This window comes from Epinephelus fuscoguttatus, linkage group LG12 (genome assembly GCF_011397635.1).
Source record: "Epinephelus fuscoguttatus linkage group LG12, E.fuscoguttatus.final_Chr_v1".
NCBI lineage: Eukaryota > Metazoa > Chordata > Actinopteri > Perciformes > Serranidae > Epinephelus > Epinephelus fuscoguttatus.
Genome location: NC_064763.1, coordinates 25,348,193 through 25,366,900, shown reverse-complemented (window position 1 = coordinate 25,366,900; position 18,708 = coordinate 25,348,193). Strand labels below are relative to the sequence as shown.

At 41.0% G+C, this 18,708-nt stretch overlaps 1 protein-coding gene across 6 annotated transcripts in view; it reads left to right on the top strand.

Annotated features, from left to right (window-relative positions):
- LOC125898410 (disks large homolog 4) overlaps positions 1-12,508 on the top strand; it is a 91,177-nt gene extending 78,669 nt beyond the window's left edge. For 3 of the 6 annotated variants that reach the window (XM_049592198.1, XM_049592196.1, XM_049592200.1), the window contains 9 exons: positions 2,762-2,953; positions 3,080-3,122; positions 3,218-3,248; positions 5,214-5,261; positions 5,372-5,473; positions 5,665-5,837; positions 7,111-7,223; positions 7,313-7,404; positions 9,032-12,508. In XM_049592198.1, the coding sequence (XP_049448155.1) occupies positions 2,762-2,953; positions 3,080-3,122; positions 3,218-3,248; positions 5,214-5,261; positions 5,372-5,473; positions 5,665-5,837; positions 7,111-7,223; positions 7,313-7,404; positions 9,032-9,138 (901 nt within the window). In that variant the 3' untranslated portion in view covers positions 9,139-12,508. The remainder of the gene's footprint in view (positions 1-2,761; positions 2,954-3,079; positions 3,123-3,217; positions 3,249-5,213; positions 5,262-5,371; positions 5,474-5,664; positions 5,838-7,110; positions 7,224-7,312; positions 7,405-9,031) is intronic. The other 3 variants (XM_049592197.1, XM_049592201.1, XM_049592199.1) reach the window with 2 other exon arrangements.
- The last annotated feature ends 6,200 nt before the right edge of the window (positions 12,509-18,708 follow it).

Below are 18,708 nucleotides of genomic sequence, written 5' to 3'. Positions count from 1 at the left end.
ATCACAACACCAAGATATTTGAAAAACTAGAAAAATGCATCAGTGCAGCAGTGATGACTTGGGTCTGTCTCAACCTTCCACTGGCAGAGTAATCTCACAATGACAACACTTTCACAGTCAGCAGTTCATTTCATTTCCACTGGGTGTCCACACCTTGCAGGCTCACAAAGGGGTGTGTCTGTGACAACAAATCACAACTGTTAATAGAATACATCATACCTAGCAATGGGGTCAACCACACCTCTTCAGTAAGGTAATAGTTTCTGTCCCTTCCTTGTTCAGAGTTGCTCTGAGAACTTTTCTAAATCACTCCTAAGCTGGAACTCCTTACTAAAAGTGTTTGAGTATTCTCAAATGTATGTGAATATGGCCCCAGATCTTTTACTTAAGTAAAAGTAGTGATACCACAGTGTAAAAATACTCTGTTACAAATAAGAGTCGTGCATTCAAAATCTTACTTAAATGTACAAAAAGTAAAAACACTAATTATGTAGAGAGGCCCATCTCAGAATCAAATATACTATTAGCACTGAATTATAATATTGATACATTCACGTGTTCATCATTTTAATGCTGCAGCTAGTCAAGTTTGAGCTTATTTTATTTGCTCTACACACTGCTGGTGGCTTCACCTATAAGAGTATGTCATAACCTGTTTGCACATTTAGATTATTGGTACAAAATGTAACAAAAAAAAAGTAGGCTAACTAAAGCTTTGGAATAAATGTAGTGGAGTATATTTGCCTTTGAATGTGGCAGAGTAGAAGCAGAAAGTGGCATAAAATGGAAATATTCATGTAAAGTTCAAGTACCTCAAAATTGTACTAAATACAGTACTTGAGTAAATGTATTTAGTTACATGTCACTACTGCTAGTTAAAAACGTATGTGCTTCACATACCAAGACAACTGCCAAATTACACTTCATTAAAGCAAATGTGAAGCTTGAATGCAAAGTTGCTGCAGACGCCATCCCATGCACATCTTACTTGTGCAAAATTGTGTAGAAACACAATGGCTGCTGCATCTCATCACTGTTTCAGCACCCTGAACAGCGCCTCTCTACTACACTAACCAACCAAGGGACAAAATACAAAATAAAATGTGACAGCGTAAACTTAAATTTAGAAAGAGACTAATGCATAATAGAAATTATGTTCAGAATAAGCATCATAGTCTGTTTTCAACATGCAGTCACTACTCACCAAACCACACCACACTGCACTCAGTAAAAGGAATATGGGTCTTACCTGTAGATGAACTGTGTAAAACTGGTGATGAAGTCCTCACCGGGTCCAGGCTTGACACAATAACCAGCAGTGACAGGACAAAGAAAGTAGTGTGTTTTGGGTCACAGAAGTCGGTCTGGATGCAACAACACCTCACAGTGCTTCCGCACAGCTCAGAGGAAGAAACGCGCTGTAAAAAATCCTGCCGTTGGTCGGTCCGTTTTTCCGCTGCCATTGTATTGTAGTTTCCCTCCAAAACATCAACAGTGAAATGCTGCTGTGTTCGTCCTGCGTATTCTATGGCCTGAGTCCAGTGTGTATGGTTATTCTCTTTATCAAAATCCTGAGAAAACACTTCCTTTATTTTTAAAACAGTACCTGTTGTTTGCGGGCGGATTGATACATACGTTATCCACCGTTAGCGCAGTCCTAGCTTCTGACGGCAGTTGACAGCTAATAGCAGCGAGGCTAGCTTAATTAGCTGCCAAAAAAAACCGTTAGCTTCATCCCGAGTAACGTGGAGTGTAACGTTGCCGGTGTTCGGGCTGTTACAGCTATAAACCATAGACTGTATATACAGATGGAGGACATGTCAACTCCCCAAAAGTTAATACAGTCTGTGCGCAAGATAAGCTGACAGGTCCCGAATGGCTGAATGACAGATGCACCAGTTACCCTCATTCTGTCCTAAACAAAAAGTTGCTAATTGGATAACGGCTGGGAATAAAAACAACAAGAGGACAGAGGAGCTTCTTAGCAACAGTTCAGGAGAATTCACGGCAATGTCAGGGGCGTGTGAAGTAACAAAAACACGACTAGTGTCAAGGGAAAGCAAGGTGCTATCAATCACATTTGTGAATATGGGTAAATCCAAGATGGCGCAGAATTTCTTCCTTGTTCAGCGACTGCAGTTCTGCACCGCACAGAAGCCCAGCGCTCAGTGCTGCCACCGATGGCCAGCTATAACATTGCAACAATACAAATGTAGCAGGTTGTGTTTTCTTAGCTTCAGTAAATCACAGAGGGTTTCTTTCGTCTAAACGAACAACTAAAACATGTTTCGTGAGTTTTCGCTACCATTTTGTCAGCTAAATTGTTATTTAGACCGGTGGTTCCCTTACAGCGACCCATATTTTCTGGCTATATTTGGATTAGTTTTGAGCATTTTTTAGTATTATTGCAGTTTACACGGAAGTGAGGTCACACCTTGAATTTTCTGTTAGAGGTTATAATGGCTCTGTGCATTCATTCGTTGGACAGCCGTGATTTTCCATTTGGGCCAGCCTTAACAAAATGACATCTTAAATTTGGGTATTTCTCTCTAGATAGGTAACTTTAACTTAAAAGAACTTTGTAAAAGCAGTCACAATATAAACAGTATGTGCTGTTTTCAAATAGTGTGATTAATATAATGTCAAAAGTATGAAGTCACTTAAGCAAAATGTAATACGTGTTTATAATGTTTGTGTACAAATAGACAAACAGAGTTTTTATTCTGTTTAAATAATGGCTTATACTTCTTCCATCACTCAGGGCTCTTTTTGACTACGACAAGACTGCGGACTGTGGTTTCCTCAGTCAAGCACTGGGCTTCAAGTTTGGGGATGTGTTGCATGTGTTGGACTGCGGAGATGAGGAGTGGTGGCAGGCCCGTAAGGTCAGCCCCCAGAATGAGGCCGAGGAGGTCGGCTTCATCCCGAGCAAGCACAGGTCAGACTTCAACCTGTGAGTGAGCGTGGGATCGATCTGCCTTATCTTTTATTGTGTTTCTAAACATTTTAAATACGTTTTCAGCTTGATTGCTCTGTCTCCAAAATTTACTTTTTTTGTTCTTCCTCCTCGTCTCGACAGGGTTGAAAGAAAAGAGTGGTCTCGTGTTAACACCAAAGAGAGGGTAAGTTCATTCCAAAGAGCTGTTTAACTGAGTTGTGACTGGTTCTCTCAAACTGCCTCTCAGTGTGTTAATCCCTGCTCTGGTTTCTGTTGCAGGACCATGGTCGAGACAGCTTGGGCACTCAAGGTAATTAACATGAATCATGAATGTGCTGTGTTTTGACATCGCAAGCCACCATTTACACATGCTTCTGACTTAAGTTGTCCAGTTAACACTGTAGTAATGGACAGCACGGGGGAATACAATTGGCTGAGGCATACTCGAATAACATCTTCCTGTTTTAATTTCATATATGTAAAGCTACCATTGGTTTTTAGAGTAAATAACTTTTGTATAATTTTCTGAAACTGTCTCTATATCCTGACAGCAGGACATGAAACAGATAATCTGTTAAAAATCAGGTTCCTCTGGCTCCTCCTAGTGCTACTCATGGCATTTGCAAGAATCCACGGTGCCTGAATGGAAACCACCTGAGTTAGGAGGAGTCTCTAGCACAGTGTCAGTCACTGCTCATGTCCTCGATTTGAGTCCTGCTTTGTTTGACTCATCCTTCTACCCTCCCTCCCACCATACACTGACTTTCTCGGTTTTATATTATCACCTTTTTTATAGAGATTGTGCTATAGGCCCGCTACAAAGTCCCTTCTTTATGCTGCCTTTGCATTTTTACCCAGAAGTAAACAACTGCAGCATCACTCTGCTCCTGTGTGTGATTTTCGACAACATGCCAGCATCGTGAAATCAAAAGATGCGTGACGGACATGACATGTAAAACAACACCGTCAACCTCTAGTGTGACACATAACATGCGCGTCAGCAGTGCTTTCTAAACAACAAAAATGGCATTAACATGGCAATAACAATCATTTACTGTCCCTGTTATATGGCTGCTGATCTCATCCTCTGCTCGGGGGGTAAAGAGCTCCCGGACCTCGTTGTTTTCCCAATTTGTGAACATTTTCCGCCACTGTCCTTCTTGTTTGGGTTCACTGCTAACTGTTATCAGCTTCTTTTTCTATCTATCGGCAACGGATAGCACACATCGCCATCAACGTTGTTACGGATCTGTTACTACCTCCAATGCTGGCTTAAAGGTGAAACATCTCTGTCCTTCCATTCAAAGACTGTACCTTTTACAGAACATGGCGTGGCGGAATTTCGGCGTGATATTCCAGCCTTGAAGAGGTAGCGTAAAAGGGGCTTATGTCAGTTGCTCTCAGTGTCAAGTATTGCTGCAGATGGGTTCACATTGGAGTTAGCTGAAAGCCCAGTGCAATTCATACAAATGAATAAGAATGGGCTGTCTGTTTACTTGCCTTTGCCATGAATGCTGTTGTTAGCAGAGGAAGGATGGGCAGCTTTTTGATTGCTGGTGATTGTTTGTTAGACATTGTGTTTGCAAAGCGACTCCAGAAGCCACACACTGAAGAGAATTAACTGGACTACGACTGAAAGCATGTGCAGGCAGAGGGGGGCTCCCTCGTGAAGCATGATTGACGCTGTGTTAGAGACTCCTCCTGGCTCTGATTGGTTGTTTTCGTTCAGGCACGGGGATGATTTTTCCTTTATCTGTCTCATGAACTACTGTCAGGATTGTTTCTTTTTTTTTTTACAAAAGTTGCCCACTGAACCTTTAATGTAAATTTTATATGTGTAAATATCTATCAGACACACTCTGCAATAGTCTCCGTAACAAGCTTAATAGCTCAGTTGAAGGTACAACATTGCCTCCTGCAAATGTGTTATCTACCAATAACTGCAGCTACAAAGCAGCCCGTTCCTTAACTTTGCCCTACTCTTCAGTATTACTGTCATCTCAAATGCCTCGCCAACATCACCAATCTGTGGACATGACATGGACTGACAGATATAAACACGAGCAGTCTATGCTCACATTTTCTTCCACACCGTGGTCCAAATCGCACCTCACCTCCAACAGGACATCTGATGTATTACCTGCGACATTTTAAAAAGACACATCACATTACATATACACAAATAAAGACACAACCATGCAGACTCATAAATCTAAATGTCATTTATAATGATAAAAAAGACATTTGTCTGAAGGCTTCTGTGTTCTGTCCCCAGGGAGAGATAAAACCTCACACAGTTATGAGACAGTCACCCAAGTGGAAGGTAAGGTCACATTAAAGTCCATTATTCAAGGCTTTTATTAAATTTCGGTTTGCATTCCCCTCTTCTGAATGTTCCTCCTCTCTTTCTCCTCTCTTTGTCTTCATGCTTAGTTCATTATGCGAGGCCCATCATCATCCTGGGTCCCGTGAAAGACAGGATAAATGATGACCTGTTGTCTGAGTTCCCTGATAAGTTTGGATCTTGTGTCCCACGTAAGTAATTATGCTGTCAGTCATGGAGGCTGAGCCGTTCTCTGGGTTTTATTTTTATGTCACTGCTGCCACCTGCAGCCATTTTAGGGTGATATCTGCATAATGCATTCCCCCCTAGAGAAGTAATTGCTTTAATTTTGAGATTCAAAATGCATGTGCTGCTTTTATTGTTTTTATTCTTTCCCTGACAGACACCACGAGGCCCAAGAGGGAGTATGAGGTGGATGGGCGGGACTATCACTTTGTGTCGTCACGGGAACAGATGGAGAAGGACATCCAGAGCCATCGGTTCATCGAGGCGGGCCAGTACAACAGTCACCTGTATGGCACCAGTGTCCAGAGTGTCCGTGAGGTGGCTGAGCAGGTGCGCAACAACATGTTGTACCAGGAAATAAGAATTAATGGCAATAAAATTGTTCTCATACATTTTCCAATCCCTTTTAGAAATTTGCTCATTTACTTATTATGAATGTATCAGTGATCGGAAATACTTGTTATTATTGCTATTGCTTCACAAGACAAAATAAAACAGCCAAGTTGAAGTCAACAGGGTTTAAATGGAAACAGATTAATTTAAATTAAAATTGATGTATAAAGACCTAAGCAATAAAAGACAATTCGAAAGAAATTAAAGTTCGAGTAAAATCGGGTAAAGCTATCCAAATTATTATTATTATTGCTTTCATTTTATTTTATTGTATTTTATTATTATTGACAGCCAGACAATTTACAAAAGACAAAAACAAATAATTCACTTTATGCTGCTGTTGCGACTTATTTTATTCTATTTTATTATTGACAGCTAGACAATTTACAAAAGACAAATACAAATAATTTACTTCATGCCTGTTTAGACAATTTTGTATCACAACAAAATCAAGGAAGTTAAAATTATGTTTAAAGGAGGTATTATTGTTATTATCATTATTATTATTATTATTATTACTATTATTATTATTGTTTTAATTATCATTACTATTATTTATTTTGCTGCTGTTGTTGCTTTTTTATTTTATTTTATTGACAGCTAGACAATTTACAAAAGACAAATAGAAATAATTTACTTTATGTCTGTTTTGGCCATGTTGTATCACAACAGAATCAAAGGAAGTTAAAATTCAAGTAAACTTGTGTAAGGCTTTCCAAATAAATTATGTTTTAAGAAGTTTTTTTTTTTTAATCATTATTATTATTTATTTTTGCTGCTGTTGTTCCTTTTTTTTAAATAAATATAAATATATATATATATATATATATATATATGTATGTATGTATGTATGTTTTATTATGTTTTGTTTTGTTTTATTTACATTGGCATCCAGGTTCAAGTTAATTTCCATTTGATTTATCATCAGGACAGCCATCTCTGTATCTCAGAATTTTTTTTTTTTTTACTTTACTTTTCTTTTACAGTCTCAAAGTCCCACTTTGACCATTTGGATCATGAATACTGAGAAAATAAATTATAAAATAATATACATTAAAAACAAAGTAAAGAAATAGTGGAGAAATGTTTAAGCAATGAGCCACAACCTCTCATGACTCAAATTAATTGGCAATGTAAAAGTCATAACTCAAAGGCCAGTTTATATTTATTAATCCCAATCATTTCTTTCCCTGCACGTGTGCACGAGCAGCAGGGGAAACACTGCATCCTGGATGTATCGGCCAACGCTGTGCGCAGACTACAAGCAGCTCAGCTTCATCCTATTGCCATTTTTGTGCGGCCCAAGTCACTGGAGAATGTCCTGTAAGTACTTCAAAAGCTCTTTATACCTTTGAAAATGGTTGGTTCACATTATGAAAATGTAATAGAGATTTTGTGTGTGATCTTAACAGAGAGATCAACACTCGCCTGACGGAGGAGCAGGCCAGGAAAGGAATGGACCGAGCCCTCAAACTAGAACAAGACTTCCTAGAGTGTTTCTCGGGTAAGAGCGGAGAGATTGTGTCTATATGAGCATGAACACACAGACATGGTGTGTACACACAGAGCGTGGGATTTCTGAGCAGCAAACATGGCATCATGTACCGTCTACTTACAAGTGGATTTTGGTTTGGATTACGGCAGCACCAGATGGTAAACGTGAGCTAATGCACCCGTGTTTGCGCTCTGCTGTAAGCTAATCTATTTGACGTGGAGTGGTGATCAGAAAAATCCATCATTTTATGATGACAAGATCTTTGAAACAACAGGTTGCCAATATTTTCAGTTCATTACAGGCGCTCATGTGCACACTTTGGAGGATGATTATGTGCATCTCACGTTCTCTCTTTTGTTCTCATTTTTTAATTTGTTTAAAGGGACAGTTCACCCCAAAATCTAGTATAGATATTTTTCCTTTTTCCTGTGGTGCTGTTGTCAGTCTAGATCATGTTGGTGTGAGTTGCCGAGTGTTGGAGATATCGGCTGTAGAGATATCTGTCTCTTTCCAGAGATCATGACCTCGTAACTCAAGATAATCCACAGACCTTGGTGTGAGCAGTTTCATGTGGGAACTATTTTCTTTCCACCGAACTACAACTGGCAACTGCATCACCGTGCAGAAGGAAGCATGGGTCCACTCATGGTGCTCATGACAAAGCGAGATGTGAGCACTAACGGCATCCTTCTCAGCTGAGCTGTAACGTTAGCTAGCTCATGGGTGCTAGGTGAGCTTAGCAGTAAATGTGCACCTTCTCCTGTGCGATGATACAGTTGAAAGATGTAGTTTGGTAGAAAGAGAATAGTTCCTACGTGAAACTGCTCACAACAAGGTCTGTGGATTATCTTGAGTAACAAGGTCATGATTTCTGGAAAAGAGACATTGCTGTTGACTTTTTTAAATGTCACTTTTTGCCGCTTTGAGCACCACAAGCTGAGTGCCATCTAGCTCCATTATAGTTAAGAGAAGGCATTCATCTCTACGGCCGACATCTCCAGCACTCGGCAACTCACACCAAAACAATCTAGACACATAAAGAGCACTACAGGTGAGAGGAAACATTTTTGATTTAGGGGTGAACTGTCCCTTTAATGGCGACAAATGGCAATGATAAAACAAGCCTCTTCCACCAAGATGAACTTCACTTTAAGTTCCTAGCAGAGCTGAGTAAGTTAAATGAGAGAATGAACGCCTCTTGGGAGGACTCGAGGCATTTTAACATTTAAGGGACATTTTTAGGGCAAATCACAGCGGTCGACAGAATAAATCTACAATTTATAACAAATCACGATCAGCTAACATATGTGACATTTTATCAGCCACTGAAAGAATTTGTGTGAGACTGAATAAATATGTGGGAGACTTTGTAGAGGTACATACATTATGGAAATGTGCCTGCTGTTTTGGGATTTTACACAATATTGAGAATGTTCTCATATTATATTATTCCGCTGATTGTCTTGCAAACACATCTGATAAACATCCTGTCTTTGTCCCTCCCTTTCTTTCCTCCCTAATGATTCCATTTTTCTTGCTTCCTACTGTCTCCCTTTGCTCTCTGCTCGCCTTTTCTTCCTCCCCTCTTCATTGTTTCCTCTCCTCCTCCCCTCACACATCCCGCATCCCGTCGCAGCTGTCGTGGAAGGGGACAGCTTTGAAGAGGTCTATCACAAAGTAAAGACAGTGATCGAGGAGCAATCAGGGCCTTACATCTGGATCCCCACCCGGGAGAGGCTGTGATGCTGCACCCGCCCAAACCAACCCCCTTTCTCACAGCCACCGACCGACAACCACCCTTCACCCCTCACGGCCAAGCCAGCCTCGCCTGCCTGTCTGTCCTCCAGCAAAGTCAGTGCTTAGGCAATCACTGAGAATGACACAGAGAGACAAATGCATACTAAGACAAACACAGAGACAAACACAGGAAGTGACACAGCGAGGCAAAGAACGATACCAAAAAAGAGACTCGGAGACAGATGTGAACACAGCGGTGTGTAATTAGACTGAAAGAGACTGAGAGAAAAGACTTAATCAGTATTCCACTTTAATGAGGCAGGACTGAGCATTGAGGCCCCGTTCACACTCAGCATTAAAATGCATCTTGGCCACAAGTGGACAGCTCTAAATACAGCTGTGACTGCACCCAGAACCGGGCACGCAAATGTCCTAAACACAGTTGATTTAGCGCTGCCAGACATCTTAGTGAGTAATGTGTGTTTTCTCTGTTTAGAAGCAGATAAAAGCAAATGTGAAGTGAAATCCAATTACCAGTGATTACTTGAGAGATTTCAGATGCATTCTGATGCCAGGTGTGAACCTCAGTCCATCTGGAGCTCAACGCAGTCTGGATATATCTGGACACAAGACACTAGGTCTAAACAGGGCTTGACAAGAGAGCAGAGGGTGACCCAGCAGGGACGGAAACCCGAGGTAGTATTAAGACCACCTCAGCCTTCCCTAACCCTCTCGAGTCTCACGACCCCGTTGAACACCTCCACGCGCCTATGTCTGAGGTGGAGGTGCCCAAAAAGACTCTGGCCCCTCTTTTTATATCACCTCCTGGCTTTCTCTCCTCCTCCTCCTCCTGTCAGCTCTGCCTTGTTTCAGGACAGGAAAGGGGGGAGACTGAGAACGGGGCGCCCAGATCCTGCTGAGTCCCTCTTGATGAGGAGTCTTTTCTCGGCAAAGAGTCCCTCTTTTTTTCTTGTGAATCTCCTCTTGGTTCTGAGCGTGAACTCAGAAATAACACCTCAGTGACCAAGACTGACATTTGCTCAATCACCCATGTTGAATATTGCGAGGCATTATTTAAAGGCAGTACAAGTAATTATAATGATAAAAACTCATATGCTGAATTTGTGCATGCATCCTCAAAGACAATGGAGACAGGAGATGAAAACAACGGAAAAATCAGACTAAAAAACAAAAAAGGAAAAAACGATAAAAAGAAAGTAAGTAACTAGGGTGTGTTCTCCTTCTCCACCTCCTTATGGTGGAGGAGTTTTTAAGCATGTCTCATGATGGAAGAAGAGAAGAGAGACACGGTCATGAGATATGGTCATGAGAGGCCAAGCCTGAGCGCAGTGGACGCTCTGATATACAGTTTAGCCTCTGCTCTCTTATGCACACACACTCACGCACCCACCCACACACAAACATACCCACACACTCTCACACCCATCCACCGGCACAAACACACACATACACACATACACACACACACACACACACACACACACACGTAGAGTCGTAACCTCAGCTGTAACCTAGCACACTCCTCTACAGGGCGACTGGCTGTTCTGACCTGCTGGTCAGAATCCAGGATGAATGTTATCTCTCTAGGCACAAACAGCAGAGCTGTTAGCTTCATCGCACCACAGCCGACTCACCGATCACTCTTCCAAAAAAAGAACCCCTCAGCCGCAGACGTACACACTGTTTCCAGTGGCCGCAGTAAAAGCCATGGCATGTGTGTGTGTCTGTGTGTGTTTGCGTGTATGTGCGCGTGGGTCTCTGTGTGTGTGTGCGCATACGTGCACATCCATGTGTGGAAACTCCTCTGTGTGGGAGGAATGGGTCTTCTTTTATTCTCTCTCTTCCACTTTTTCTCTGCTTCTTTATCCCTCTTGTGTCCACACAAATTAAAGCTAAGTCATGTTTAACAAATAAATGGCCTATATATATATAAATATAAATATGAATATAAATATATATATATATATCTTTTTTATGACAATTTCTAACGGGACTAAGTCTGTAAAAATCAACATCTCCAAACAATATTCCATTGGTTCCTTTGGGTAATATTGCAGTTTGGTTGTTGAATTTACTCACACTCCCATTTTATTGTTGTAAAACGCAGCAAAAAGCTACACAGAAATAACTGAAGCGTTCAATGTAAAGCAGACCTCACACTAGAGCTTTGAACTGACATATTTGACACGTTCTCGTGCGCGTCGAAGACAAATTGAAACACATGAGCAATGCAGCTGTGTGCGTCCGTGTGACTGTGTGCGCGTGCATACGTGTGTTTGCTGCTTGTGCGTGTATGTGTGTGTGCGTGCGGGTGACGAGAATGTTGTGTATAAAATATAAATGATACTATATGAGAATATCTATCCTTTGTAACATCCACTGGTGGTTATAATGTATAATACATTAATGGGTGGCGTGAGTATGTGTGTGTGCCCGAGCGAGAGAGTGAGACACGCACATGAAGATGTAGTGCAATACTGCTATGATGTTATGCAATGAAGATGGTTTTATGTCTCTATAAGATTAAAAACAGTATTTATAAAGTTCGCACTGACGGCATTATATGCTACAGGTATCAGCGAGAAAACGACGGTGGACTCCAAGGTTTTATGAGCATGTGTTTGTATTTACTTATAATTTGTTCTGAATTATAAGAGTGAAGGTGGAAGTATTGATGGAAGTGACCATTCATATTTATTGTTTATTTTTGCTCACTTGCTTCTAAAGGTGGAAAAGCTGAAGCTTGTGAATGACAAGTATCAAGGTTTTTTTTTTGGTTTATGATTTATTATTTATTTAGAACTGTCACAGGTTCCATCTCAAGTCTGTATATTTTTGTATTTTTCTTTTGTTCCACATTGAGAGAGCTTTTGGGTCTCGGCCAGAAATGCTGTAAATATAATAGAGATGTTGGAGTGCTGCACGGCTTCAGATTTAGCCGTGCTCACTGCTGAATTGATGCGAGTACAGGATCCATCAGAGCCACAGCCCAGTTTAACTGCTCAGACACAGAAACAACATCTGCACACACTGAAACATACACATGCACACACACACATACACACACACACACGCAAAGATATCAGCACATCCATTTACATTAACATATTGAAAGAACCACAGAAACACATGACAGCACATCCATGAAAGAAATAATATGTTTTCAATTTCTTTATTTGAGGGTTCAATGTATTTCTTAATATCTCTCTCAGCCATCCGTATCATAGTGTGATATTCCTTATAAAATATATGAATTTTTACAGAAAAGACTGATTACAAAGTTACAACAAAGTCAACTGATGCAGAAAAATATATTTAACAATGACAATATCAAGCAAAATAAAATGTTCCAGTTCAGTGAAGCGCTTGTTGTAAATTAGCTATAAAATAATAAAATGAATTTAAAAATGCTTTCTGAAAGTGGACTCCGCGGCCTTGTTATTTTTATTGTTATTATTTGTCTGTGTTGATGATTTGATGCCTCACAGTTCCACAGGTGAAGGCTGCGAGAAAGCAACAGCACACGACCAGGGGAGGGCACTCACTCTCCACTTTCAGCTGCTTATACAAGCTCCTCAGCTGCATTTGCACATACTTGCTGTGGCTCTTACTTGCCGGTCGCTCCACCACCTCCCCCTCTCTCATCAGGGGAACCATTTTCTCTTTAGAAAAGCACACAGTGAGGATCCTTTCGTCTGATTGCGTGTGATCCTATAGTGTGTGTGTGTGTGTGTGTGTGTGTGTGTGTGTGTGTGTGTGTGTGTGAGAGAGAGAGCAGGCAGACGTTCACACTGTGTGTGTGGGTGCTATGATCATCTATCCCCGTGCTTGCCTCCGGCTTGTAGCATATTTCTATCATCTGTGCAGTTTTTAAAGGTGCATCCTGTGATTCAAATGTGTAGAATATTATATATAATAAATGAAAACACAAAACACAAGATTAGACCTGTTGTTGCCCACACGCCCAATTTGACTGTGTTTTCTGTTGCTATATGGTTATGGTAAAGGGTAAGGGTAGAACCTACATTTTAAAGTGACTGCTGAAAGGTCTAGTACAGTGGTTCCCAACTGGTCCAACCATGGGTCCAGATTTCTCCTTATTAGTTCAAGGTCCACATAGTTAAATATATTCAATGTCATACTTGCATTTGAACATGTCGTCGAGCTAGTTTGCTGTCTCTGTCAAATAGCTGTCTGTCAGTCGCTCACTCTACAGCAGGAAATGGTGCTTCAAAATAACAGCTCTGTGCCAGAGATTTGCTGTACTTCAAAATCAAGTGCGTATTTTACAAACTTGACACCTTCATGAGTCACTTGTGGTCAATTTAGAAAAGATCCATGACCCACTTTTGGACTGTGGCCCACAAGCTGGGAACCGCTGATCTAGTATGCACAATTTAGATATCAGCAGAAATTGAATACAGTGTAAAAAGTATGTTTTCTTTAGTGTATAATCACCTGAAAATAAGAATTGTCGTTTATATCCGTTTATATCTACATATAGGGAGCGGGCACTTGGCTATGGAGTCCACCATGTTGCACCAACATGTCTCTACAGTAGCCCAGAATGGACAAACCAAACACAGGCTTTAGATGGGACCATTCATGTTTTCACTTGGCCACTGTAGTTAGCAGCCCCTCTATGACAAGCTGAACAGTGTCGCAAAAACACTGAATTTTAATGTGAAACTTCCGTATTCAGTGTTTTAACTGGTTTAAATGTCTGGGTCCATTTGTTTTGCAGAGGAAAAGGCCTCTGCAGATAATTCGGCACCCCATAAAAACCTTCTGAACATCTGGATCTTAAATTGTCAGAGAAAAATGTGAGCACACATGAGCAGGTGCTGGGCAATTGGCCCATTTGCGACGTGCCAAAAAGCAGTGATTTGTAATGTCAAATGACTTTATTCAGTGTTTTCACTGGTTTTAATTACCTGGTCCGTTTGTTTTAAAAAAGGAGGAGACCTCTGCAAATAATTTGGCTCCTGATAAAAACCTGATCAATCAACACTGAAGGAATTCTAACCAGGAGTTCATGCTTAGCACATGGGAGAAGTATTAGCTGGTTGCCATCGTTAATCCTCACCACTAGATGCCTCTAAATACTGCACACTTCTCCTTTAAAAGACACACAAATGCCATCATAGAATTACATATTGCCCCTATGTTACCACTAGTAAGACCAGAGAGCTGTTAAAACTGTGGGTCAGTCTTTACGAGCTCATGCTTTGCAGCCAAATGTTATTTAAACCCACAGAACTTCATTTTAAATGCTCTTTAAATACCAAATTTTCCCGAAATAGGTCAGACTGAATAGTAGGGGGGCTGTATAAGATGATGCACAAAATATCTGGTGCAAACATATGAACGTCTGGTTTCTGTGTACACCTCATATAGCTTTGATGAAGAGCCTGAGTGAGCTCAGACAGTGTGGAATAAGATTATGTTTCCCACCTTTAATCAGGAAAATGGGAAATGTGTATGTTAAGGGGTTGAAATGACTGAGGTAAAAATACTCATCTATTTATCCATTTTCTCAGCAACTTGCTTGGGGCTGAGGGAGGCTGAAAACATCAATCACCTGGTTGCCTGGTTGCCCACAGCCCGGTCTCTGTTGTATTATAACGCCTGGAAGTGATAGAAAGGATTTGACAGAGAGAGGGGAGACCATCCATCAAAGGTCATAAATAGGGTTTAAACCAGCAGAGTGGTATGTGTCTGAGGCCTTACAGCCACCAGCTTCCTCCCATCCACATGTTTCTGTTATCCTCCTATCTGCCATTAACAGGTGTCAGCTCCATACAGGGCAATGCAATGCATCTACCCACAAGCTGGTGGGAGAACGCGCAGTTGGATCCTAAAGCTAGACAGATGCCTCACAGATGGATTATTGAAAAATGTACCAAAGTAATGCGGTTACTTCAAAATTAGAACTTGAAATGTTCCCCTAATGAAGTAACTGACTCATTGGATAAACTCTCTTTTTAATCATTAAAGTGATTCATGTTTGGGGAAATCTTGAAACCCTGTATGTCACAGATGTACACGCCACCCATTGCCAGCATCCTGTCTGTAGTGCCAGGGCGGACAGTCATTTTAAACTAAGGAGGAATGAGAAATGAATGCCTCCAAATGGAATAATTAAATCAAGCCGGTGATTAGAATCAAATTTCACTCCAAACACGGTGAAATGAGGAAGCTGGCGGAGCGAAATTAGCAGGATAATTGTCAAACTGTTCGATCTCACAACTCTTAGTGGGATCAAGGTGATAGTCATTATGCGTTGCGAGTCGGTCCCATTACTGTATCACCGGCAATTATTCGCAGCCTGTTTCACAATAGGCTGGTAATGGAGTAATACCTCTTTGTGCCTGCTGCTGGGTGTCCAGAGCCACAGTGACAGGTCTGGATTTTGGATGAAAGAACAGCTGACATGTGGTGTCTTGTGAGCACTGGAAAGAAGAGACTGATCTCAAAGCATTCAAAGCCACCTCTCATATGCTTGTGCACGGGGAAGCAAGTAAAGCAATTCAGTGCAACACAACTCAAAGCCAATACGATCAGCACAGCAGGCACACGAGCTGAGGTGTTTCAAGCATCCCTGAACCTTTGCTTTTAGTCCTGACGTGCAGTTCACACCCCAGAGACTTCAAGATAATCACAATAAGTGCTGAGGTCCTCTGAAAATATGAGTTTTGGTACACAGGAAAGCTTTCAGTAAATAGGTCCACAGATGTTTTAAAGGTCCACTGTGGAAGATTTAGGGGGATTTAGTGGCATCTAGCAGAGAGAATTGCAGATTGCAGCCAGCTAAAACTCCTCTTGGTTAGAATTCCTTTGGTGTTGATTGTTCAGGAGGTTTAAAGCAGGAGCTAAACTACCTACAAAGGTCTCCTCCTCTTCAAATCAAATGGGTCAGGTGATTTAAACGATTAAGAACACTGAATAAAGCAGTTTTAGTGTTGCTTCTCTTTGGCACAGACAGGCCACTAGCCCAGTGCTTGCTAACGTGTGCTCAACCTTTCATGTGAAAATGTGTGTGCTCACCTTATTTCTGATCCAGACGTAAGGGGGTGTTCGCTGGCAAGTATCCTTGTCTCCAAAACAAATGGACCAGGTCAATTAAATCGGTGAACATGCTGGTAAAAGCAGTTTCATGTTACAAATCAGTGTGTCTCCAATGTTGTTTGCTCGTTGCAGGCGGACCACTATAGCCCAACACCTGCTAATGTGCGCTCACCTTTCTTCTCTTTCTTCACTCAAGAGGTCTTTTTCTCTCAATAAAGCAGTTTCACTTTAAAACTGTGTTTTTCTGACACTCTTGTCACGGAGCTGCTAATTATGCGATGGCTGACGTTTAAAAAAAAAAAAAATGCATAATGGTCCCATAGAGCCAGCGTTTGGTTTGTTCATTCTGGGTTTCTGTAAAAACATGGAGAAAAAATGAGGAGAAGAGTTGGAAAAACAAATAACAGATACAGAATGAAAACAGAAATTCACAAATGTCTTATCTTGGAGAGAATTTGCTTGGAAAATAAACATGAGATATTTCTTGACCCCAGACATTATCTCAAAATATGAGAGATCAAGCTCTCAGTGCTGGAGGAACTGTGGAGGAGATCATGCTAAATATTTACATATTTTCTACTCGTGTAATATTGAAAGTTTTTATGTTGATGGAAGCGATTTTTACTAAACCTCTGTATTTAAAAGCACAGTGTATTATTTTGGGAAAACCTCCAGCTAGTCTTAGTCAAGATACCTATTCAGAATCTTAAGAATCAAAGCATTCAAACAGATAACCAGAGGGTAGGAAAGACTAACCCCCCGAATTTAATCAAAAGGAGACGTATGATTCAATAAGTAAAGTTCATGGAGAAAAAATAAGGAATAGGGAAGATGTGTGGGCTGTGTCCAAAAGTGGGTCGCAGGTCTTTTCTAAATGGACCGCAAGTGACTCGCGAAGGTGTCAAGTCTGTGAAATACAGACTTTATTTTGGAAGTAGCCTACAGTAAATATCTGTCACAGTGCATTGATTTTCAAGTGCTGTTTCCTGCTGTAGAGTGAGCAGCTAACGGACAGCTATTTGACAGAGACAGCAAACTAGTTCGACGACATGTTGAAATGCAAGTATGATACTGAATATAATGAACTGTGTGGACCTTGAACTAGTAACTAAGGAGAAATCGGGACACTAAGGAAAACATACTTAGTATATTACATTCCATTTCTGCCCTATGTTCCTCTAAATCTTTCAAACTGCACCTTTAATTCATAACATTGATAAAATGTATCCACATCTTTCTGGTTTTAGATGGGTGTGCCTGTATTCTTCCCCTCACATATAATTCTTTGGTCAAGGTAATCCTCTTAGATCCAGGATGATTACACAGCAGGCACGTTTCTACGAAGGCATTTCAAAACCTGCAACAGAAACTGTTAGTCACAGACTTCACCGAGACATTTCAGTCGGTCTACCAAACACTTTAGCTACACACGGGAGGTTGTCAGCATCATTTGTTACCTTCATTACAACATGACAGCTACAGCCTGCAGTAGAGGATCAAACACAGATCCTTTCCATGTTCATATTTTATTATTCATTTCAGCCTGCTGCGTCTTCTGCTCGCCGACTCCTTCGTCCCCTCTCTTTCACTCCTCCAACCATGAGGTCCCAGCTGGCACCCATCAAACTGTTTGTGTAGGACAACTTGAGTTCAACTCGCCTTGTTTATATGTTGTGATCCAGATGATGTCACTTTGGCTGCTTTAGTGCTCTGCATCCACGTATCACACTGACTGCATAAAGATCAGATGATTCATCCTCAGATTGGTGTGTGCAGGCAGGGTGTGGTGCGGGGGTGTTAAAACGCTGCTTTATGCTGTTTGAAAAGAGCTGCCTTCTTAAGTTTATAGACCGAGATAATACCGACTCCCGCGGTTTTGTGCCAGAGCTCTCAGACGGATGTTGGATTAAGCCTAATGGGTTCTTCTGCCTTTTTCTCACTCCTAAAGGCTTATTATAATAATCTTTCAAGAAAACACCACACTGTAGCCATACCTGCTACAGAAGATATTTCTATACAGGAATTATGCGAGGATGAAATGGATTGTGAGAAGTGTTTTGGCATATTTACTTCTGCTGGAAAATGTCATCACTATGCCCATTCGGCTAATTAAAACATGGCATGTTGGCTTCAAAGGAATGTTTCCCTCTGCAGTTAATATTCACACAACCTTGAAACTAATGGAAAATGACAAGTGACGAAGGTTTTTTGGTTTCGCACAGTGAGGTTTCAACAACCAGGAGAATGACAGCGATTTTAAAATACAGCCCTCTGGTGTCACTTTATAAGCTGCACCTGCAAGGGCACAGCTTAGCCCATGAAGGCTTATCATGTCACCTGGGCCACATGCACACTTTCATTTTGTAGTAGCCTAGCAATGCTGACATATGATCCCAAAATTAGGATGATAGGAATATGCCAGTGAAAGATATTTAAAATGCTTTGGCTAATACACACATGTGCCTACAGAAATAATACAAAAAATAC